Source organism: Daphnia pulicaria, chromosome 4 (genome assembly GCF_021234035.1).
Source record: "Daphnia pulicaria isolate SC F1-1A chromosome 4, SC_F0-13Bv2, whole genome shotgun sequence".
Classification (NCBI taxonomy): Eukaryota; Metazoa; Arthropoda; class Branchiopoda; order Diplostraca; family Daphniidae; genus Daphnia; species Daphnia pulicaria.
This window is the reverse complement of record NC_060916.1, coordinates 1183080-1204716: the sequence shown is the minus strand read 5'-3', so window position 1 is coordinate 1204716 and position 21637 is coordinate 1183080. Positions and strand designations below refer to the sequence as shown.

The 21637-nt window shown below is 40.5% G+C and overlaps 6 protein-coding genes across 7 annotated transcripts in view; 3 read left to right on the top strand and 3 right to left on the bottom strand.

Moving 5' to 3' along the window:
- LOC124336387 (calcium uniporter protein, mitochondrial-like) overlaps positions 1-21637 on the bottom strand; it is an 878707-nt gene that overhangs the window by 232180 nt on the left and 624890 nt on the right. The gene's annotated exons all lie outside the window — the stretch shown is intronic.
- Positions 1229-7505, top strand: LOC124336350 (brachyurin-like). 2 transcript variants are annotated; one of them, XM_046790124.1, is made up of 9 exons: positions 1229-1360; positions 1433-1550; positions 1629-1704; positions 1775-1854; positions 1954-2142; positions 2216-2308; positions 2380-2519; positions 2600-2815; positions 7465-7505. In XM_046790124.1, exons 1-8 carry the CDS (start codon positions 1283-1285, stop codon positions 2765-2767), a joined length of 942 nt encoding a protein of 313 aa, XP_046646080.1. In that variant the 5' UTR covers positions 1229-1282; the 3' UTR covers positions 2768-2815; positions 7465-7505. The 2 variants fall into 2 exon arrangements, with proteins under 2 accessions (XP_046646080.1, XP_046646079.1); XM_046790123.1 differs by lacking the exon at positions 7465-7505 and having other exon boundaries at positions 2600-2845.
- Positions 3755-5223, top strand: LOC124336335 (brachyurin-like). The gene is made up of 6 exons (XM_046790104.1): positions 3755-3880; positions 3959-4082; positions 4153-4228; positions 4309-4568; positions 4642-4877; positions 4935-5223. Exons 1-6 carry the CDS (start codon positions 3767-3769, stop codon positions 5100-5102), a joined length of 978 nt encoding a protein of 325 aa, XP_046646060.1. The 5' UTR covers positions 3755-3766; the 3' UTR covers positions 5103-5223.
- On the top strand, positions 5935-7505 carry LOC124336355 (brachyurin-like). The gene is made up of 8 exons (XM_046790130.1): positions 5935-6022; positions 6091-6208; positions 6271-6346; positions 6419-6498; positions 6599-6787; positions 6860-6952; positions 7033-7169; positions 7252-7505. Exons 1-8 carry the CDS (start codon positions 5945-5947, stop codon positions 7417-7419), a joined length of 939 nt encoding a protein of 312 aa, XP_046646086.1. The 5' UTR covers positions 5935-5944; the 3' UTR covers positions 7420-7505.
- Positions 9311-10485, bottom strand: LOC124336433 (lysine-specific demethylase 5A-like). The gene is made up of 6 exons (XM_046790241.1): positions 10422-10485; positions 10107-10345; positions 9886-10041; positions 9678-9818; positions 9553-9617; positions 9311-9486 (listed from the first exon to the last, which is right to left on the bottom strand). The coding sequence occupies exons 2-6, from the start codon at positions 10329-10331 to the stop codon at positions 9369-9371; spliced, it is 705 nt and encodes a 234-aa protein (XP_046646197.1). The 5' UTR covers positions 10332-10345; positions 10422-10485; the 3' UTR covers positions 9311-9368.
- LOC124336681 lies at positions 10472-16152 on the bottom strand. The gene is made up of 9 exons (XM_046790467.1): positions 15898-16152; positions 14352-15834; positions 14099-14286; positions 12257-14038; positions 11882-12100; positions 11431-11788; positions 11183-11364; positions 10781-11122; positions 10472-10710 (listed from the first exon to the last, which is right to left on the bottom strand). Exons 1-9 carry the CDS (start codon positions 16084-16086, stop codon positions 10519-10521), a joined length of 4935 nt encoding a protein of 1644 aa, XP_046646423.1. The 5' UTR covers positions 16087-16152; the 3' UTR covers positions 10472-10518.

Genomic DNA, 21637 nt, shown 5'->3' with positions numbered 1-21637 from the left:
TTTAAATTGGCCGAAATCAGTCACTCATCAGCAGAGGAAACCAGCTTCACGCGCCATATACAGTAATAACGAAACAATAAGTTGTATTATAAGATTAGCTTAATTATACTACGCAAAAGAATAAACATTACCTCTTGAGTCAGACGGAGAATGAGTTTTGAGCTGAAAAATGTTGACGAAGAGGATCGAAGCACATCAGACCCAACGAAAGCCAAGTGTGAAAAACCAACGCTTACAAGACGACAAAGTAGAACGTCTTTTGTATACTCAACCTCCAAGAACTGGAAAAAGGATCCGTCACTATACGAAGCTGACGTTAACATGACGCCAACTGCGTTATAGAAATTCATGAAATTCGAAACAAAGAAATGAAACAATAAAATTGAAGGGCACCTTACAGTGGATAAAATAATTGCGCAGTCCAGAGAAGCGAAAAAGTTAATCAAATATTTAAAAAAAAAAGCGTTGATTAATAACAGAGAAAATCAAGTAATCGATAATATCGGGTTCAACGGTTATTTCCAGAGAATCCGACAATTGGCGAATATGAGTATACCAATAATACGATTAAACCGGACGGCTAATGGCTTGCGTCCGGTCTTCCTATGTGCATGTCCGATGTCCCTTCTTGGCAGCACTCAAAAGACTATTAATACAGCCTCTGGACGTGATTTTACATATTACACGTCCGATGTCAAATACGTAAAATCTGCGTGTTTCTCTGTTACATTAATCGCATTAATCATGAGCGAAAGTAATTTTCTGTTCCGTACGAAGTAGATGAGAATCTTAGACGAAAAGTTCAACCGCACCATGTCGCCATACTCGTACGGCTGGACTAAACACTGCACGTTCCCGTGGACTCAGTGAACTGATTACATACCAGTCGATAAGGTGACCGCATGAATAATTATTAAGCAATACGTGACGCGGTGGCACCCGGTAGAAGCTGACCTTTGTTATACAATAATAAGACAATTTGGGTTTTCCTTATCCTTATTTACGTACCTGAAGACGAAAGTCGGATCATACTGGCTTGATGCAACAATTGTGTCTCTACGTGGTGCCCATTATTTCAGAGTTTGATTGACACCCGGATCGCGTATAGAGATAATTATCAAAAATTAGTTTGGACAAATTGAAAATTACTTTGGTCCCGGACCTTCGACTCCGTATACCTATGTCTGCTGCTGTTATCTTGACGTCATTCGGCTTGAACTAAAAAACTGAACGAACGGAATGACAAACTGGAAGTATTTAAGGACGGTCGAAAACGAGATCAATGCATATCTTGACATCATTAAATATTCCCAACATGAAGGTCCTTGCTATTGTCTTGGTTGCATTCGTCGTCGCTCAGGTAAGCTAAAGTATATAACATCCTTAATTAATTATTCCAAATTTTACTTATGAATACAAATTCAATCTTTAGGCGGCTGCTAGGGACTTGTCCAAGTACCAACCTCGTTCGGTCTTGTACCCACGTCTACCATCGAAAAATACCAACTCCTTCGTCCCCATCAAGCGCTCCGCCACCGTCAACACTCGCGGTAGGCATTAAACCTCAGATTATTCAGGGGAAATTTATCACACATTAGTTCCTTCAACTAATTAACACATTTTTTCAGGTTTCTGTGGACAGGCTACCGTAACTAGCAGCCGTATTGTTGGAGGAACTGAGGCTGTCCCAAACTCTCTCCCATGGTAAATCAATTAAATGCCAAATTTTTTATTACATTATTTTTAAATTTATTTCCTTTAATCGTAATAAAAGGCAAGTGGCTTTGTTCATCGATGACCAGTACTTCTGCGGTGGTTCTCTTATTTCCAACGAGTGGGTTCTGACTGCCGCCCGTAAGTTGCGATTTCATTTCCTTTTATCACCAGAAACCGGGAAAATCAAATGCCAAGAATTAAAAGGATGTTCTCATCTTTCACGTTTCACTTGATCAGACTGTGCCGATGCCGCTGTCTTCTTCGACATTTACTTGGGCTCCCACAATGTCCGTTTGACCGCCGCCGAGGAACCCACCCGCGTTGAGGTCAGGTCCACCGAATACACCGTCCACCCTGAATGGGCTTCCCTCCGCATCCGCAATGACGTCGCCTTGATCAAGTTGCCCGCCCCCATTGAATTCACCCGTAAGAATTCAATTCATTATTTTTATACCAATTAGAAAAAAAATGTAATTTCATGTTGCTCAACACATTGCAGCTGAAATCCAGCCCGTCTGCTTGGCTCCCACTTCCGAGCCCGACCATGTCGACGATATCCTCCACATCAGCGGATGGGGCAAACCTTCCGATGGTAAAAATCGTCTCTTATAATTAACAGTGTTGAATCTAATCCTATATAAATATGGCTCTATTATTCATCAGCTGCCTCCGGTATCTCACCTGTCCTGCGTGAAGTCGATGCTCCATGCATCTCCAACGAAGAGTGCGCATTGACTTACGGCAACACCATCCAACCCGGAAACATCTGCGTCGACACTACAGGCGGCCACAGCTCTTGCAACGTAAGATTTAGATCTTTCTTAATTTTTGTGCTTAAAAGGTTTTTATAATTTTTTGAATTTTAATTTCGGTTTCGACATAGGGCGACTCTGGCGGCCCATTGACCTTCGTCAACGGAGGCGTACACAACCAGGTCGGAATCGTCAGTTTCGGCTCCTCCGCCGGATGCGAGGTCGGCTACCCCGCCGCTTTCGCCCGCGTTTCTTACTTTGCCGAATGGATTTCATCGGTCACTGGCCTGCTAATTTAAACACCCCTTCACATCGGATTGGATTTTCTTTTGATTATGTTTGATTTTATTGCACATTGAATACAATTTTGATGTTGAGCAATGAATTATTTTTGGATTATTTTCTATCTAATACGACGACTGAGAAAAGTTTGTGAATAGGCGATAGAGTACGTCGATCAACCAACGGTTTACGGTTTACCCTTTAAAGCACAGCCTCTTTCTTATTCGTGACGTGAAATAGGCTAGTCTGTGTTAGTAAAAAAGGTAATTGAGACCACATCTGGTGATTACACGCACCAGTTGATCTATATCTGATGGTGCGAGGGGTCACCGACTCTTTTTCCCCTGGTTCAGTCGATGGGAAATCGCGGAAAATTGGGGAAAAGAGGAAAAATCGGGGAAATTTTTCCCTTAGATCAATTGAAAAAGAGTCGGCAACCCCTTTCAGTTTGAAGTTATGGTGCTGCAGCCATCAGATGATGAAATCACCATACAGATAAAGAAGTGCATCCCTATTCCCTATTGTCTTGAAGTAGGTATGTATTTCATTTCATTACTGCTATTCTTCTCTCTACACAATCTTTATAAGTAGAGTATAGCAAACTTCAATAGGTCAATTAAGAACCCAGTCGCCGCTGTGTAGTATCTGACCTTTTTTATAAACTTTTACAACGGCGCATAAAAAACATATTTAGGTTCATTCAAGGTTCATTAGCTTTCTTGATTTTATAGTGTTTTATTGATTTCCTCGCCTGAAATAGATTTTACTCAATCAAAAATAATTACATTAAGATTTCGACAGGATCTCACGCGAGCACCGTGAACGTCGGCCGAGCAAACATTCGATAACGGATTGCGCTGTCGTCATAGCCATGGATCCCTTGTATACATACGTCCATTACACACAAATGACATTCGATTAATAATTAAACATCCTGGAGATAAGCAATCATTGTTATCGAACATGTATGAGCAGAAGCGATGAACGCACCTGAGCAAGTCCGCCTTCAACTGGACATGTATAAAAGTGGACTGGATTCAGGATCGAATTTGTGGTTCTCCTATTTGACTTTCTTAACTTCAAACATGAAATTCTTGGCTGTCGTTTTGGCTTTGGCCGTCGTCGCCCAGGTATAATAAAAACACGTTGATTTAATTGTTATAATTCTATAAGCGTAATTAAATTGGAAATTCATTTTTGTTTGACAGGCGGCTGTCAATATGCCCCACAAGAAGATTTTCCCCAGGGATGAGCTTTTCCCCCGTGCCCAGGTCCCACAAGGCCCTGGCTACTTCACCCCGACCAAAGTTGCCCACACCGTCGACACCCGCGGTAAGGAATCAAATCACGTCATGACAAAACGTTTATTCTTGATCCTAATATTCTATTTGCATTTCAACAGGATTCTGCGGACAGTCCAAAGTCGATTCCAGCCGCATCGTCGGTGGAGAGGAGGCCATTCCCCATGAGTTCCCCTGGTATAAATTTGAATTCAATTTGCCTATCGCTACTTGCATAAATGTCAGCAGCTATAACTTTTATTGTGAAAAATCAAAAGGCAGGTGTCAGTCCTTATCGATGGGTCCGGCTTCTGCGGAGGTTCGCTCATCTCGCCCGACTGGGTTTTGACCGCCGCCCACTGCGCTGATGGCGCCGGCCAATTCCTCATCACCCTCGGCGATCACGACAGGACCGTCGTTGAGCCGTCCCAGGTCGCCGTTACAACATCCACCTACACCGTCCACCCCGGATTCAATTCTGTCACCCTTGCCGACGATCTCGCCCTTATCCGCTTGCCGTCGCCCGTCGAATTGACCCGTAAGTTCATCAAATCAGATCAGTTGAAATAGCACAGGTTCTTCAAACTAATCATTTTAATTCATTTGCGCAGCCGAAATCCAGCCCATCTGCTTGGCACCGGCCACCGAGCCCACTCACGTTGGCGACACCCTCTTGGCCTCCGGATGGGGTAAGACCGCCGACGGTGTTTTGCAAGGTATCTCCGACGTCCTCATGAAGGCGACCGCCCCCGGCATCAACACCGCCGACTGCGCCGCCGTTTACGGCGACATCATCACCGACAACATCCTCTGCATCGACACCACCGGCGGACACGGAACCTGCAACGTAAATTCAAATTTTCCCGCTCAAATTAAATTTGAAAATTAAATTAATTTGATACAGGGAGACTCTGGCGGCCCATTGAGCTTCATCAACGGAGGCGTCTACAACCAGGTCGGCATCGTCAGCTTCGTCGCCCGCGCCGGATGCGCCGAGGGATTCCCCGCTGGATTCACCCGCGTTTCCAGCTACACCCAGTGGATCTCCGACACCACCGGCTTGATCATCTAAATAATTTCCAATCGATTTCTGACTGGCTCTGCATTCTCTTTCTTTTGTTTTCTTATTTTCTTTTAATATCCTTGTTGGCGCTTGATCCCCAAAATGAAACGTCAATAAACTATAGCTCAAGTCAATTGTGTTTTAAAAGCTTTGGTTTCCTTTATTCTTTTATTTAAGGATTTAATGTTTCGTTGATTATAAATTATAAATACTAAAGTAATCAGGTGCAATTAGTATACTTTGCACCTGAATTGCTGATGCCGTTCGTCTTGGTCTCGATTCCAATTTCGAACCTGAGCACGCATTAATGATCGAAGAGAGAAAAATGATTAAGTTTATTCTGAGGGACAAAGGGATATTGAATAACGTTATAGTGTGATGAGATGGATCGTCAAGTTTTACATGGGATCATACATTGGTAAACAAAGGTAAATTATCTCCGCATGTCCTGGCGTTGAAATACAACTGGTGTTGGTTGATATAAATAAAGAGATTTAGAAATAATGTTTCAATAATAGTTTGATATTACAATGAGACAATTTGGGTTTTCCATATCCTTATACGTACGGCCTATAAAGACGAAACCGGATCCTGTACTGGCTTTATGCAACAACTGTGTCACTATACGTGGTTGCCCATTATTTCAGGGTTTGATTGACACCCGGATCGCGTAGAGATAATTTTCAAAAAATTAGTTTAAACAAATTGAAAATTATTACTTTGGTCCCGGACCTTGAAATCCGTATGTCTGCTGATGCTGTTATCTTGACGTCATTCGGCTTGAACTACAAAATTCGGACGAACGGAATGGCAAAATTGGAAGTATTTAAGGACGGTCGAAAACGAGATCAATGCATTTCTTGACATCATTAAATATTCCCAACATGAAGGTCCTTGCTATTGTCTTGGTTGCGTTCGTCGTCGTTCAGGTAAGCAAAAGTATATTACATCCTTAATTATTTCTGATTTTAATTATGGATTCAAATTTAATCTTTAGGCGGCTGCTAGGGACTTGTCCAAGTACCAACCGCGTTCGGTCTTGTACCCACGTCTACCATCGAAAAATACCAACTCCTTCGTCCCCATCAAGCGCTCCGCCACCGTCAACACTCGCGGTAACTTCTAATTCTTCGTTTATCACAAATTAGTTAAACTAATTAACCAATTTTGTTTTCAGGCTTCTGTGGACAGGCTAACGTGACAAGCGGCCGTATTGTTGGAGGAACTGAGGCCGTCCCAAACTCTCTGCCATGGTAAATCAATTGAATATCAAATGTTTAATTACATTATTTTTTTAATGATTTCATTTAATCATGTAACAAAAGGCAAGTGGCTTTGTTCATCGATGACCAGTACTTCTGCGGTGGTTCTCTTATTTCCAACGAGTGGGTTCTGACTGCCGCCCGTAAGTTACGATTTCATTTCCTTTTTCTTTTAACACGAGCAGAAACCGGGAATATCAAATGCCAAAAATTAAAAGGATGTTTCATCTTTCACTTGATCAGACTGTGCCGATGCCGCTGTCTTTTTCGACATTTACTTGGGCTCCCACAATGTCCGTTTGACCGCCGCCGAGGAACCCACCCGCGTTGAAGTCAGGTCCACCGAATACACCGTCCACCCCGACTTTGGATCAATCCGCTTGCGCAACGACGTCGCCTTGATCAAGTTGCCCGCCCCCATTGAATTCACACGTAAAATTCAATTAACGACTTTTATACCATTTCAAGAACATTTTTAATTTTCATTTATTCTTCAAATTGCAGCTGAAATCCAGCCCGTCTGCTTGGCTCCCACTTCCGAGCCCGACCATGTTGGTGATATCCTCCACATTAGCGGATGGGGCAAACCTTCCGATGGTAAAACAAAATCAATCATCTTTTACATTTAATAACGTATAATCTCTTAATTCTAACATTTTTGTCGTTCTACTTATTAGGTGCCACCGGTATCTCACCTGTCCTGCGTGAAGTCGATGCTCCATGCATCTCCAACGAAGAGTGCGCATTGACTTACGGCACCATCCCACCCGGAAACATCTGCGTTGATACTACTGGCGGCCACGGCTCTTGCAACGTAAGATTTAGATCTTTTCTTAATTTTTGTGCTTAAAAGGTTTTTTTTTTTATTTTAAATTTTAATTTCTGTTTCGACATAGGGCGACTCTGGCGGCCCATTGACCTTCGTCAACGGAGGCGTACACAACCAGGTCGGCATCGTCAGTTTCGGCTCCTCCGCCGGATGCGAGGTCGGCTACCCCGCCGCTTTCGCCCGCGTTTCTTACTTTGCCGAATGGATTTCATCGGTCACTGGCCTGCTAATTTAAACACCCCTTCACATCGGATTGGATTTTCTTTTGATTATGTTTGATTTTATTGCGCATTGAATACAATTGAGTTGTTGAGCAATGAATTATTTTTGGATTATTTTCTATCTAATTAATACGACTGAGGAAAGTTTGTGAATAGGCCATGGGGTACGTCGATCAACCAACGGTTTACGGTTTGCCCTAAAAAGCACAAAGCCTCTTTCTTATTCGTGACATGAAATAGTCTGTGTTTGAAAACAGGCAAATATTTGGCTTTCTCTAGATCCAACTTAATGATAACCAATGTGGTGCCTGATATATTCTTCACGCACTTCCAATCTCTTAATGGAATATGATACTTTCAGTGATTTCACAAGACTGGAGTAGTAGCTTCATCTGAAGGCCCGTTCAGCAGACCGTCTCCACCATTCATTGCAAGCACCCTCCAAAAGCATACTTTGACCTTAATAAGTGGTTAATTTGTTTATTTTCCAACATTACAGTGATCTTGAGACTTTGATTTAAAAAAAAATGGTTGGAAAATATGGACCTCTTATTGGTGCAATTGACCAAGGGACGAGCAGCTGCAGATTTTTAGTGAGTATACCCAATTTAAAAAATGTAATTTTCTTCCACTATTAAAAAAGATGTTCTTTTATTTTCCTCTAGGTATTCTCGGCGCAACGAGCAGAACTCATTACCTATCACCAAGTCGAAGTAAATCAGCTCACACCTCAAGAAGGATGGGTGGAATCGGGGGGTTCCAGTTGGGGTGAGTGGCGTGAACGGTGGTTTCGATGGTCAACTGCGATGGCTCGGCCACCGTTCGGTCGTGAGCGCCCAATAAAAGGGTGAAGCGGTTGGCTCCGTCGGCGCAATGTGCGGCGGTCATGACCCACTCGTCGGAGATGAGGGTGCCTCCGCAGAAGCTGCTTCCGTCGATGGTAACAGCCACTTGCCTATATTTGTTTTGGAGTAATGTAATTATTTCATCTCCTAATTTGAATAATGAAATGCAATTTTACCAAGCTTGTCGGATAGGAATATGATGGATCGGGCTAACAAATGTACCCTGCCGGAATATGCAGGATTGAATCAAGAATATGCATTAAAAGTTCCTTTCAACTCGCGATTCCCGTGGCCCCCCCATCAAAATCAAGACACAAAGCCTTTTTCAATGCAGGATCTCTCCAGATACATGTCGGCTGATGAATAAAACCTTTTGCGTAATCGAATTCATTTTTGATCCTCACCTTGACGAAGGCCTTTAACACTTTTTAGCGGTTAACAAAGTTAACCCTCGAGATTTACTTACTTTTACATCCTAATTACTATTACTTCCTGCTTATTATTTACTTCCTAATTATATTATTTAAATATACTTATAATCATCTTGATTACCTATTCATTTAATATCGCTGTGGGAATGCAAAAACCTCATCACTTGATCGACGAGGAACTTAAATTTACAGACTCATATTGAAGGACGAGTCTGATCTCTGATGACCGGCAATCGCAGATTTCGCAACTATTGAATAATTGTTCAGAGTTGTTTAGAATGTCAGAACATATTAACATAACTGAGCTTAAAAACGAAATAAGCAACTATCAAAATGAGCAATTTCTTGATGACGTTAGTATATTTACTGAATTTCTCGACTAAACACAATACAGTTAAATTGTCGCTATACGCTGACATTGATCAGATAAGGATACAAACAAAATAAAACGAAATACTTATTTGCGGACGAAATTGGAATCCCGGCGGAATCGTGATTAATTCATTTTTTAAAGCAAGCCTGGGCCAAAATATAATAGTGAAAAGATATGAAGGATACTTTTTCTCGATGGACATTTATACAACATTGGTCAGTTGGAGATTTTGTATGCGTTCTGCGGCTATGTATAAATCATACCACGTCAGAGTGAACAAGGAGTGAAGAGATAATGCGGCGGTTAGTTTTGTCCTAATTTTGCTCATCCTTGTCAACGTCATCATCGCCTGCAGGAGGGTTTTTAACAGCACATCGTCGACAAATATAATCTTCGTTGGCCTTGACGTCTCTTGCTTGTAATCCGACACACCTGGAAAATTAATCAACACTTGTAGATTCTAGGCCACCAATAAAGACCTAATAAAAATAGTAATACCTCAAATGGAACCACATTTCACAGCCTCCATCACATTGCACCCAAATGACTGCCTTACCTCTAGGCTATGTTAAAAACAAAAACATTAATTCTTCTGAACGAAAGCACACAATTTTCAGAAATACCTTCAGACATTGATCGGCCGCACAATCTTCGTGGTTTTCACCTTCATTGTTTGATTGCCTTTTCTTCCCATCCGATTTCTCCATCATTCTTGGTTTCTTATTTCCTTTCATCGTTTTCGAGTTCTTGTTGCCTTTGGGACCCTAAAAACAAAAGAGAAACTGTTAAAATAACACTCACAAACGAATTTGTCGGAATCCAACGACTTACTCTTGGCGTCTGTTTATCCCCTGGCGGATCCAACTTTCTCTTCTTGCCTTGCATTTTCTTTTTGCTGAAGGAATCTCCATTGGATTCACAATCCTGTTCTTCATCTTTGGAGTACAGAAGAGCCATCACAGGAGGTTCTGAGGGAGCCTTGATAGCCTGTGAAGAATGAAAACAACTTATGTCACACAACTGTTGAATTACTTTGGGAAGAATTTTAATACCTGAAGAATCCTTCCTATATGGATCGTTTCGTCGAGCGACACTTCGAGTGAATCACCCTCGAGGATGAGATCTTTGAGTTTCGCAGCAGTTTGAGAGGACAGAGTTATGAGAGGAACATTCTGTGAACATGATGATGAATTGTTTGATGGCGAAGTCCACACGGAAGAGTTTAGCTGTCGAGGAACTAACGAAAATTTGCGTACATTCTTCTTGTTAGAAGTCATACAACCCGAGCCATCTGATTTTTTCAAATTACAACAAAATTTAGTTAAAAACGTAAAATTATCTTGTAGATTGTTCAACGTGTTTTTTACCTCTTGAAAAAGAAGAATACGCATGCTCTGAGTTGCTGAGCGCTGGAGGTTGTTCGCCAACTTCTGGAATGCTGTCTCTAGCTGTACATTCGCTGTCCTATGACTCTTCGCTGCCACTGAAGAAATCGCGGTGCTCTCCGCTCACCGACAATTTTTGAAGCTCATTTGATCCAGTCTTACTATCCATTTTCTTCTGAGAAGAAGCGTCAGTAGCACGTTGCAACATGGTAGATAACTGAGACAGACATGCTGTTAACTCTTCAGTAGATAGCAGCTGACGAGCTCGATCCTGAGTAAAACAAGATTACAAATTTGGGTTACATTTTTGAAGTGATGATTATAACAATGTAATAACACACCTGCCAGTTCATGGCCCTCTCGGTGAGACACTGAAGAGCTTCACCCTCGTGTAATCGAACGGGAAGTTTTTGTAAAGACTCCAGCAACGAGAGGATCGTTTCAAGACGAGGCCGTCTCGAACGACAACAATAGCCACAGAGGTAACGGCCATCTTTGATTCCGCTGATCGCATTGTCTTCACCATTTGTCTTGTTTTTGGCCCCTGGACCTTGTTGCTTCGCTCCCCTTAAACACGAAAGATGGAACCATTCTTTGCAGAGTGCGCATTCGATCATGCCTCCCTGGGCTTTGCCTTGGCATATACAGTAATGAGCAAGGCCTTGATCATCATGGACTTTTTTCTAAAGGTAAAACACAAAAAATTAGTTTACGATAATGGTAAAATGAATTAAGATTTTTACTTGAATGTTTTGAACTCGGATACGCTTGAAGCTAGTTAATTCGTTGTTTTCACTCTCTTTGAAAGATTCAACGATCAGTCGAGGATCTTCCTTCTTCTCTGCCTCAAGGGTGATTACGTGAGTCACGTTGATTGGGTTGAAGGGATCTTCTTTGGGTCGACGGCGTCGGAAACGTGATTCAACTAATTTTGAAAATTGCCTTAGTAAAACAGAAAAAAAGTATTCAATGATTCTGAAAAAATCCATACCTAATACGTCGAGTTTCGGGGAAAGGACTTCGATCAGGGAATAATATGAGTTCTTTCGTAAAAATGTTTTTGCAGTTCTTTCGCGCCAGGCGTGGGCAGCGGCGATCTGATTTTCGAGTTCGTCAAGCGAATCCAATCTTATCGCAATCGGTTTGGCTTTGGACATCCAGCTTTCAAGCGCCTCAAGATAAGGGCTGTACTCCAACTTCTGTAAAACCTCTAGAAGGCTGTTCCAGTCACGAGCTTTCTTAGCAGCTTCCTTTAAGGCAGCGACCGAAGGCAGGTAAGTTGGCAATGAATGAATGGACTCTGAGCTACTTTTCTGGTGTATGTCACCGACGGAAACCATGTGTCCATCCTGCCAAATAAAATATTCGTGTTAGTACAGAAAAAAAAAGCGTTAAACCTTTTCAAAAGAAAAGAATCGACGACAAAATGTAAATGCAATTACCTGAAAATCAATAGAAGGACCTGCACCAGGAAATATGCCACAGGAAATCGAGTCACTCGACGGTGCTTCGTTCGGTGGCGTCAAAGGAGGATAGTCGTGATTTTCTTCACTTTTCTCTTCCTGAATATGTTCAGTGGCGACGTCAGTTGCGCTGGCGGATGGGAACAACTCAGACTCGGCAGACAAAATAAGACACCCACTAGCCTTTTCATTTTCGACCTAGATAAATGTTTAAAATCATGTACTATTTATTAAAATGTGCAGTAAATGCAAGTTTAAGATAACACATAAAAAAACTTATTAACGTAATTTGTAATTCATTTAAATTAATTCACTGCTATGACAACGAATGAAAAAGAGGCAACAATAACAGACCTTGATATTCGGAATGCCCATCTCGTTCTGCATATTCATGGGCAGGATTTCTGTGAAGTGTGATGTGATGTGATCAGTAGGCATCGTCGGTAAAACAGCTAAACTGAAATCAACAGGCAGCGGGAGTTGTATTTCTGTCTTACTGATTGATTTGACGCGTTCTTGTAGGTCAATGCGCAACTTTTCCACTTGCCATAGCTCCGATTGTCTGGCATGAAATGTTTTCAAGATTTCATCATCACAAGTTTTCTTCTCTATTTCGTAAAATGCATTTTTTCCAAGTCCGCCAACGGATGAATGAACACTGACTCTATTTTTTGGTCCTGATTTGTCGAGTAATTTGCCTAACTGACGAGCTTCTTTGATGCCACGAAATTTTGAATAGGTCATACTTTCTTCCGACGAACGAAGACATGTTTCTACTTCGGGACAGGCAGGAAATGAAGTTTGGGGCATACTCCAGTCGACAGCTGGTGGATTCTTTTTCGGACTTGACTCTTCTATCCAGTGATCCAAGATGCGATTAAAAGCGTTTAGACCAAGAGGGGCTCCCACAAGAGTTTCTTGAAGGGCTTCATTGCTGATTACAAAGTGCACAAAAAGATTTCCTTCCTCAGAAGGAAAGGATTTACAAATTTGAACTTTAAAGCTTTCCCAGCAAAGTTCGTCGTTCAGCCACAAAAGGCAATCAAAAATCTTCTTTACTACATCTCCCACGGAGTTAACCAAATGGACGAAGTCTTGCTGAAAAAAGAGTTGACAAGCATTACGATACCAGTCAATGCAGAGAGGGAATCGCTTGATGTCAGAAAGTGTAGATAAGCCAAGATTAAAAACAAGTTCCATTAGTTGTGGGGTCGATATCTTTGTCATCAGCTGCTGTAGAACACGAGAAGTAATCAATCGATTATTCTCTGCATCACAGAAATGATTTTTTTCGACGTCGATGAAGAATTGGACACAGTCGACGAGCAGAGACGTACTGTTTGAAAGGTCGCTAGAGTTCAATAGTTGTTTGACTTCCGAGATCCCCAACAAAACGAGATCACTACAAGTTTTCAATACCATCAACTTCGAACTGGAATTCAAATTCGCCCATATGTCAGACGTTGAAATGAGCATTCGGAATAGCTTCTGCTTTTCCTGATGGGCCCATATTTCATTAACACAGACATGCTGAAGAAGCGTATGCGTTTGGGACTCGTCGCCTGACTGGAGCCACCTCACCATTTCCAGGATCACTTCTCGGCGTGGCATGGCGGTTGACTTCTCCTCCACAAGAGGCAAAAATGATCCGCAGATAATAGGAATCATGACGGACTGGCCCAGTTCAGAAGTGGTAGCCAACTGATAGATGACGGGCGAAGTAATCAATTTTTCGATCAAATCCTTCTTCATCAGGATAAATGTCTGGCTTTCCGATACAGTTGGCTCTCGGCACACATTAGAGATGACAGTTTCAAGCCATTGGCCATTTCCAAGCCGAAGAAAACAGCTCACCAAGTCCACGGCGAAACACTTGACGGACGGCGCGTAAATGTTGCAAGTAATCGCCAAAATCTTCTGGCATAAACCATATAGAATGGGTTGACAGGACGGGTGCTTCTTCGAATGTGAGCAGAATCTGGTTTCAAAATCGAGAAAAAATCGACACTGCATGGATAGCTGTAGCTTGGAAAAGAAAAGAAAAAATGAGGCGATCCTCTCTCTGCTGGCGGTTTCAGGATTCATCTCCAACGCCACAATCATGTCCATATAGGATTCTACATGGGACTGCTTTGACTGCGAAATATAATATGATTCAAACGAAATTATATGACATGAAATGATATTATTACATACTTGTGAAGCTTTAAGCAAGTCGATATTAGTGAATGAGGAAGATACAGCCTCTCCAATCATTATAGCTCCTTCCTTGAAATTGAAATCAAGAAAACATTTTCCCAGCTTGACAATCGGGATTAACTGTTTGGCAATAATCCGGCTCGAAGAGATAATTCGCTTAATTAATTCAGCGACATCGTCCCGATCTAAAAATAAAATAAATGTACAGTAAAATATCCCAAATTCACATAATGAAGAAACAAAGGCTTACCACTGACTTGGCGCACAAAATCGGCACACAGGAATTCCGCAATTGTCTGAGCAACTTCCTCGGTTTGAATTCCTTCAAACTTCTCAATGTCGTGGGACTCTTCATAAAAATTGGAGCAGACAAGGTTCAAGAGATCGATGCCCTCTTCACGAGCCCTCAGGGTGATGCAGAAACGGAACAATCTTAACGTCAGTTCACCATTTTCCATTCCAGCCAACGTCCACACTTTTTCAGGTTCGGCGCAACAAAACGAAATAAGCTGCCGTAATTCGTTTTTGACTTGTTGTCGCGTTTCTTCCTTCCAGTTGGGCGCTGACACCAATGATTTGCTCATCCGGATGAGAAGTGACTGGAGACCATATCGGCAGTACATCTGGAAAGAATGATGTTTGGGCCAAATTACAAGTACTCCGTGATGTTCACTGTTTTCTCCTCGATTTTCCATTTTCTTATCTTGATCCAGTTTGGTCCTACTCGATGAAAAACGATCTTCAATCCGTCCAACAAAATGCTCGTTCGATTTCAATTCGATGCTTAAGTTTCTAACCACATCATCAGAATCTATCCAGCGCAATTTTTCAATTGAATTGAAGTCGACAGAATCTTTGTCGTAAATCTGTTGAATTGAATTTGTGGCCATCGCCAGGTGAACATCGAGGAAACCGCAGCTTTTGAGTAGTTCGGCCGCTTTTCTATCTTGGCTGCAAAGGAATTCAAATGCAAAATTATCGATATCGTATTTGTCGTGTAGAACGAAGAAAAAAATATTTTCTTTCAGTTCCTTCTCTGAGTACAGGAAATCGTGTGTGTTATGAGCAGAAAGTTCGATCTCTTCAGACTCGGAATCTTCTAGTTCACTATCTTTCGAATCCAGGGAGTCTTCCTGCTTGACTTGAATCAGACACGATTTCAGTACTTCTCTAACTTGTTTCAGAGAGGTAAGAAACACAGGAAAATCTTGGGGAATTCTGATATTGGCATTTGTCCAAATGAGATCAAAGACGAGGGTTAATTGGTATCCTTGCGTGACGGGTTCCATAAAATGTTCGCAACAGTCGAAAAAGGTAGTGATGTAAAAGTTGCTGTCACTTCTTGCATGGTTTTCAAAAGCTTGATTTCTTCCTTTATATTCGACACTTAAACACCCACCTTGGTGCCCTCCTTCAACTGGCACTTGAAGGATCGCAGTACCAAATTTACCATCAACACCACAGCAACCAGGGTTTTTGATTTTGTTGCACGATTGACCACCATGTTTGTGAAGCATAAGTTTTTGAATCTGTACTTTGACATTCATCAGTTTAGTGGGCAGTCGTAAGAAGCAGCTGATCAAGGATGATAAACCGAGGCCATCAAAGGTTGGATCACATAATGCTGATGCACTGATCTCCCACTCGTGTCTTTCAGAAGGATCAACATGTATGTTGTATCTCGCACTGCCAGCTGTTGATTTATTTGCAACCTCTTTCAGCCTCCCGATATTCTAGATGAAATAAGCAGTAAGAAATAGGGTTCCAGTTGCTAAAATATCATTTTTTTTTCTTACCTTAAAAGAAACTGGTATCTTGACATCTTTGTCAAGTTCTTTAACAGCTATAATGTTCAAAGTGAATTGTTCCACTGGCAATTGTTCTCCATATGCAAAATCAACCAAACTACCTTGGTTTTCAAAATTCACAGCTTTCGTTAATAATTTCTTATCAACAAAGCAGCACCTTTCATTAGAAGCTGACATATTTCTTTTTGTTATTGTCTGAGAATGATGCACAATAATTGTTTTCCTATTTAATCTCAATTCTCAACCACAGAACAGACTACGTCTAACTGTCTGGTGGTCGAAGTGCTGTAACGCGCGCCATTTCTTTTAGGACCATGTTGCCATGTATAAAAATGTTGCATTTGCATGTATTGAAAAAATTTAAAAATGCGCATAAAAAAAGGAAAGCTCAGAATTTTTTTCTTTCTTTCTCTCATCATGTATTCATTTTCATGTTAACATGTTAATCTCATTTTGTATCTAAAAATATACCTGTTTGAGTGTTTGGTAAAAAAAATAAAATTCGAAAACTATTGTTGCAGCTGTAAAATTATTTCATTCGTTCGTACACAAAAATTCAAATTAATTATGCAATACAATAGTGTCACGGTTCACGTATTAAACAGTGTATCAATGTCAATGACAAGTCACTACTTCACGGACACACGTGAGAACGCTGGTGGGAACAAGCTATCAAGTAAAAATTTCCGTAGTGAAATCGACCCAAAAAATCAATACATCGTGAAAGGTAATTAATTAATCAAGGAGTCGGTGCGAATCCGGCAGCAATACAAGCTGCCATACAAACACCAAGACCTGCATTACAAGCAATTATGGCTGCGGGTATCCCTGCACCAGCAGTCACAGTTCCAAAAGTAAATCCACCTGCAGCGTAGCTAAATGCGATCGAACAGCAGAAATGTTATTGATAATGGAAGTAACTTTAGAAGTAATAACATTTAATAACTAACCAAGCCACAACAACTGCGTTGCATCCAGATTGGCAAATTCCGTAAGCTAGAGGGCCAGCAACAGTCGCGAACGGGAGAAGGCCAAATAGAAGAAACAGCGTTGAAAATAGCTTCATTTCCGCTCGTCAAGAATCAGCTGTTATCTTCAAGAATAAGACACTGCAGAATAAAATTTCGAAAATGCTATTATCTATTGCAATCAGGGAAGACAATTGAATGGTCAAATAATTATCACAAATTGATATTAGATAACAAAGCAGAATAAGATTACTATCACCACTGTGGGTATGGAGAGAGTGAGAGACTCATACTCGTGCTATCATGGCCATTTTTTAACTGAAAATTTCTCTTCATTTGACAGCACCTATTATCGCGTTAACTACCGTCTCAACTTACAAGAAACGATTGGAGAAAATTCCCACAATCCCACATGATAACACGGATCTGTTTTAGATAGATTATGTTAGGAAAATTACCTTAGAGGAGAGTACAATTAGATTTCAATAATATGTGTTGACTTGCACACCCAACAACTACGACTGACATGGACTGACTAAAATCTAACAGATGCGTGATTGCGTGGGGCTGGGGCAGTGCCGCCGTGGGCAGCAGACGTTACAAATAGCATAGAGGAAACGGGGGGGGGGGGGACAAAGTTGCCAGGAAAAAGGAAAAACCCGACAGGCCACCTCCCATTTCTGCCTCCGGCGAGGTCGTTTCTTCAGGCAAAATCTGCATCACAGCTGGTGACGTCACTTGACAGTTGGCCTTATTTTCCTTCTGGTAAAAATTGCATACCAGAGTTCTGATATCAGCGATAGCAAGTAGGAAGCAGTATGGAAAAGCCGGAAAGCCACTAATCCAACATTAGGCTTATGTGCGATTGTGCGATTCACATAGAATTTTCTTGAAATGATATTGGATAGCTTTTTATTACTACAAATGCGATAGTCCTAAAGTGCATGTAACATCTGTAAAATCGAAAAATAACAACCTTAATTCCCCCTTATGCTTATAGTAGACCACAAGAGGGAGTGGATAACCCCTCGTGTTATGATATCATAACGAAATTTTAAAGTATTTAGGCCATATAATAAACACAAATTCTATTTTCATAATCTGAAAGAAAATAAACCATGAAAAATAATCATGGATAATCATTAAATACCAATTAGAATTGAAAAAAAGTTTAGCATTCGCAAGGATTTGAACCGCATGCTTAGGTAAATTTGATAGCTCGACTACATAAAAAAAAAGTCCCAATTTGTTTCTAACAATAAAAAATAAAAATTAACAGACAACTTAGTAAATTAACCTACTTATTTATCCTTACTCTATTTGCCTAACTACACAAGAAGAAAAGCTCTATTTTCATCACGAGCAATGAAAAATATGGTATGTATATAGTATATAGGCTAACATTGAAATAATGTTAGATGTCGTGTGGCTGAGTGGGTTAAGGCGCCAAATCGAAAGGCATTTCATCCTCCGACAAGGGTGCTCTTCGTGGGACTTAGGATTTAGGATTTGGATTTGGACGAAGGACGTATTATCACAGTGGTGGATAGAGCATAGCAAAGTTTCGGTATAACATAGCGGGTTCGATACATAATTGGATTATGTCGACAAAGATCTAGTAGGAATGCCAGGAGGTCCATTGGTATACCCATGCAGCACACGATATAATTATTTTTTCCCCAATATTTCCGTTGGAATAAACAGCACAGAAAATATAGACCACTGGTTGATTCTCTCCATAAGAGAATTAACATGGGCAACTGTCGCCAGCATTCTTGCTGTACCCTTCCGTGACCTATGTATGATCTGTCTCTCATTTTTGAAATACGAAATGAATAATAAACCTAATACAAAATAAATATTTCAAAATATTGAAATATGAAGACGTACGAAGACTATTTATTACAGACTTATAGTTTTAAAATTATTTCATTTCGTACCCACAAATTGGGGTGGTAAAATCGACCAAAAAAAATCAATACATCGTGAAAGGTAATTAATTAATCAAGGAGTCGGTGCGAATCCGGCAGCAATACAAGCTGCCATGCAAACACCAAGACCTGCGTTACAAGCAATTACGGCTGCGGGTATTCCTGCACCAGCAGTAACCGTCCCGAAAGTGAATCCGGCTGCTGCGTAGCTAAATGTAATCGAACAGCAGAAATGTGATTTAAAATAGAATTAATTTGTTATGTAGTAACTTGAATACCTATCTATTTATTTAATTATACTATTTTTATCTGGATTACTATAAACAACAATAAATGTCTTTAAAAATAAAAAATTTAATATAATTATTATTCAATAACTAACCAAGCCACAACGAGAGTGTTGCATCCAGTCTGGCAAATTCCGTATGCCAGAGGGCCAGCAACAGTCACGAACGGGAGAAGGCCAAATAGAAGAAATAGCGTTGAAAATAGCTTCATTTCCGCTCGCCAAGAATCAGCTGTTATCTTCAAGAATAAAATTTCAAAAAGGCTATTTTAAACTATTGCAATCAGGGAAGAAAATTAAACGGTCAAATAATTATCAAATTTTGATATTAGAGAACAAAGCAGAATAATAAGATGACTATCACGCCCATTTTATAACAGACAATTTCTCTTCGCGTTAATTACCGTGACAACCTACAGGAAACTATTGGAGAAAATTCCCACATGATAACACAAATGTCTTTTAGATAGATTCTGTTAAGAAAATTACCTTTGAAGGAGGGTACAATTAGATTTCAATAATATGTGTTGACTTGCTCACACCCAACGACTGACTGAAAGATGTGTGGGCATCAGACGTTTGCGAAAGCGTAGAGGAAACGCGGTAGAAACAAAGTCGGGAAAAAGGAAAAACCCGACAAGACGACCAAACTCTTTTGTCACTAGGACCTCCCATTTCTGCCTCTGGTGAGGTCGTTTCTCCAGGCAAAAGAAAGAATCACGTTCGTTCTCAACGGAAATCTGCATCCCGGCTGATGACGTCACTTGGCCTTCTTTTCCCTCTGGTAAAAAAATTGCATACCTGTATGGAAAAGCCGGAAAGCCACTATAACCACATTAGCCCAATGAGTTATTTACAAGGAATTTTCTTGGAATGACGATTTCAAGGTCTATATACTTTGTAAATAAGAAAGCTTAAATCGCAAAATAACAATTTTAGTTCCCCTTTTTTTGCTGATTATATTGATGGAATAAGTTCTATCAATAACATTTCCAACAAATTCAGAATGAAAAAATAATTGAAAGACCCTCTGAAAAATTATTCCGATTGACAGAGGAGATTCCACACATGAAAACTGAACGTTAATCTGACGCTCAACAGTCGGCGAAATTTGTTTTGTGAAAAATTCTAGGAATACAAATTGAGGTCTCCGTACAGCAGTGGCTCAGCAGAATTACAGAGTTAGAAATTCGAAACAAAATATGGAAACAGACACAGATGAATTAAATTACGTTCACCCAAATAAGACTTCGTAAATAGTATCTTTCTTCCCCATATTACGTCACGAAATATAACGTAAATTTCCATATCGCTCTTGCGTCTTACTCTTACCGGTCTTACACCCATTTTTAAATTCATAAATTCCAAGGCGAAATCATAACGGAAAAATATTTGATCAATCTTTACCTGAATGTCAATTATTAGAAGAAATGTTTCGCAGCAGTTAGAAAGTAGCTATCCAGTTTTATTTCAACACGGGGTATGTTTGAAGGGCAAACAGATACGGAACATGAACAACAATTCGTATCAGTCCCAACTAATTGTCCATTTTACAAGATATGAGATTACACGAAATAGGATTATATACGTTACGATTATCTGAATTATACCAAAAGCACAAAACAAGCTGATAGCTCTCGAATGCTAACTGATTATTAAGGAGTTGGAGCTAATCCAGCTGCAATGCATGCTGCCATACACACTCCCAGGGCAGCATTGCAGCCCACAATCGCGGCAGGAATTCCTGCGCCAGCCGTAAGAGTGCCGAACGTAAATCCGGCTCCGGCGTAGCTAAATGCGATCGAATAGCAGAAATGTTATTTACAATAGAATTAAATTTGATGTCATAACATTTAATAACTAACCAAGCCACAACAACTGCGTTGCATCCAGACTGGCATATTCCGTAGGCCAAGGGCCCAGCCTCAGATAGGAATGGTACAAGTCCGATAAGGACAAAAAAAAATTAAAATTGACTTCATTTTAAATTGGCCGAAATCAGTCACTCATCAGCAGAGGAAACCAGCTTCACGCGCCATATACAGTAATAACGAAACAATAAGTTGTATTATAAGATTAGCTTAATTATACTACGCAAAAGAATAAACATTACCTCTTGAGTCAGACGGAGAATGAGTTTTGAGCTGAAAAATGTTGACGAAGAGGATCGAAGCACATCAGACCCAACGAAAGCCAAGTGTGAAAAACCAACGCTTACAAGACGACAAAGTAGAACGTCTTTTGTATACTCAACCTCCAAGAACTGGAAAAAGGATCCGTCACTATACGAAGCTGACGTTAACATGACGCCAACTGCGTTATAGAAATTCATGAAATTCGAAACAAAGAAATGAAACAATAAAATTGAAGGGCACCTTACAGTGGATAAAATAATTGCGCAGTCCAGAGAAGCGAAAAAGTTAATCAAATATTTAAAAAAAAAAGCGTTGATTAATAACAGAGAAAATCAAGTAATCGATAATATCGGGTTCAACGGTTATTTCCAGAGAATCCGACAATTGGCGAATATGAGTATACCAATA

Excerpts from the sequence above, each read along its gene's own strand:
- LOC124336350 (XM_046790124.1), top strand. The coding sequence starts at position 1,283 with ATGCATATCTTGACATCATTAAATATTCCCAACATGAAGGTCCTTGCT. Across the intron at positions 1,361-1,432 it reads TTGCATTCGTCGTCGCTCAG|GCGGCTGCTAGGGACTTGTC; the intron begins GTAAGCTAAAGT and ends TTCAATCTTTAG. Across the intron at positions 2,143-2,215 it reads CGCCCCCATTGAATTCACCC|CTGAAATCCAGCCCGTCTGC; the intron begins GTAAGAATTCAA and ends AACACATTGCAG.
- LOC124336335 (XM_046790104.1), top strand. The coding sequence starts at position 3,767 with ATGTATAAAAGTGGACTGGATTCAGGATCGAATTTGTGGTTCTCCTAT. Across the intron at positions 3,881-3,958 it reads CTTTGGCCGTCGTCGCCCAG|GCGGCTGTCAATATGCCCCA; the intron begins GTATAATAAAAA and ends TTTGTTTGACAG. Across the intron at positions 4,569-4,641 it reads GTCGCCCGTCGAATTGACCC|CCGAAATCCAGCCCATCTGC; the intron begins GTAAGTTCATCA and ends TCATTTGCGCAG.
- LOC124336355 (XM_046790130.1), top strand. The coding sequence starts at position 5,945 with ATGCATTTCTTGACATCATTAAATATTCCCAACATGAAGGTCCTTGCT. Across the intron at positions 6,209-6,270 it reads CGCCACCGTCAACACTCGCG|GCTTCTGTGGACAGGCTAAC; the intron begins GTAACTTCTAAT and ends TTTTGTTTTCAG. Across the intron at positions 7,170-7,251 it reads GCGGCCACGGCTCTTGCAAC|GGCGACTCTGGCGGCCCATT; the intron begins GTAAGATTTAGA and ends GTTTCGACATAG.
- LOC124336433 (XM_046790241.1), bottom strand. The coding sequence starts at position 10,331 with ATGACTTCTAACAAGAAGAATGTACGCAAATTTTCGTTAGTTCCTCGA. Across the intron at positions 9,618-9,677 it reads CGGCCGATCAATGTCTGAAG|CCTAGAGGTAAGGCAGTCAT; the intron begins GTATTTCTGAAA and ends TTTTTAACATAG. Across the intron at positions 9,487-9,552 it reads GAAATGTGGTTCCATTTGAG|GTGTGTCGGATTACAAGCAA; the intron begins GTATTACTATTT and ends TTAATTTTCCAG.
- LOC124336681 (XM_046790467.1), bottom strand. The coding sequence starts at position 16,086 with ATGTCAGCTTCTAATGAAAGGTGCTGCTTTGTTGATAAGAAATTATTA. Across the intron at positions 14,039-14,098 it reads ACTTGCTTAAAGCTTCACAA|TCAAAGCAGTCCCATGTAGA; the intron begins GTATGTAATAAT and ends TATATTTCGCAG. Across the intron at positions 11,365-11,430 it reads CCCGAAACTCGACGTATTAG|TTGAATCACGTTTCCGACGC; the intron begins GTATGGATTTTT and ends TTTCAAAATTAG.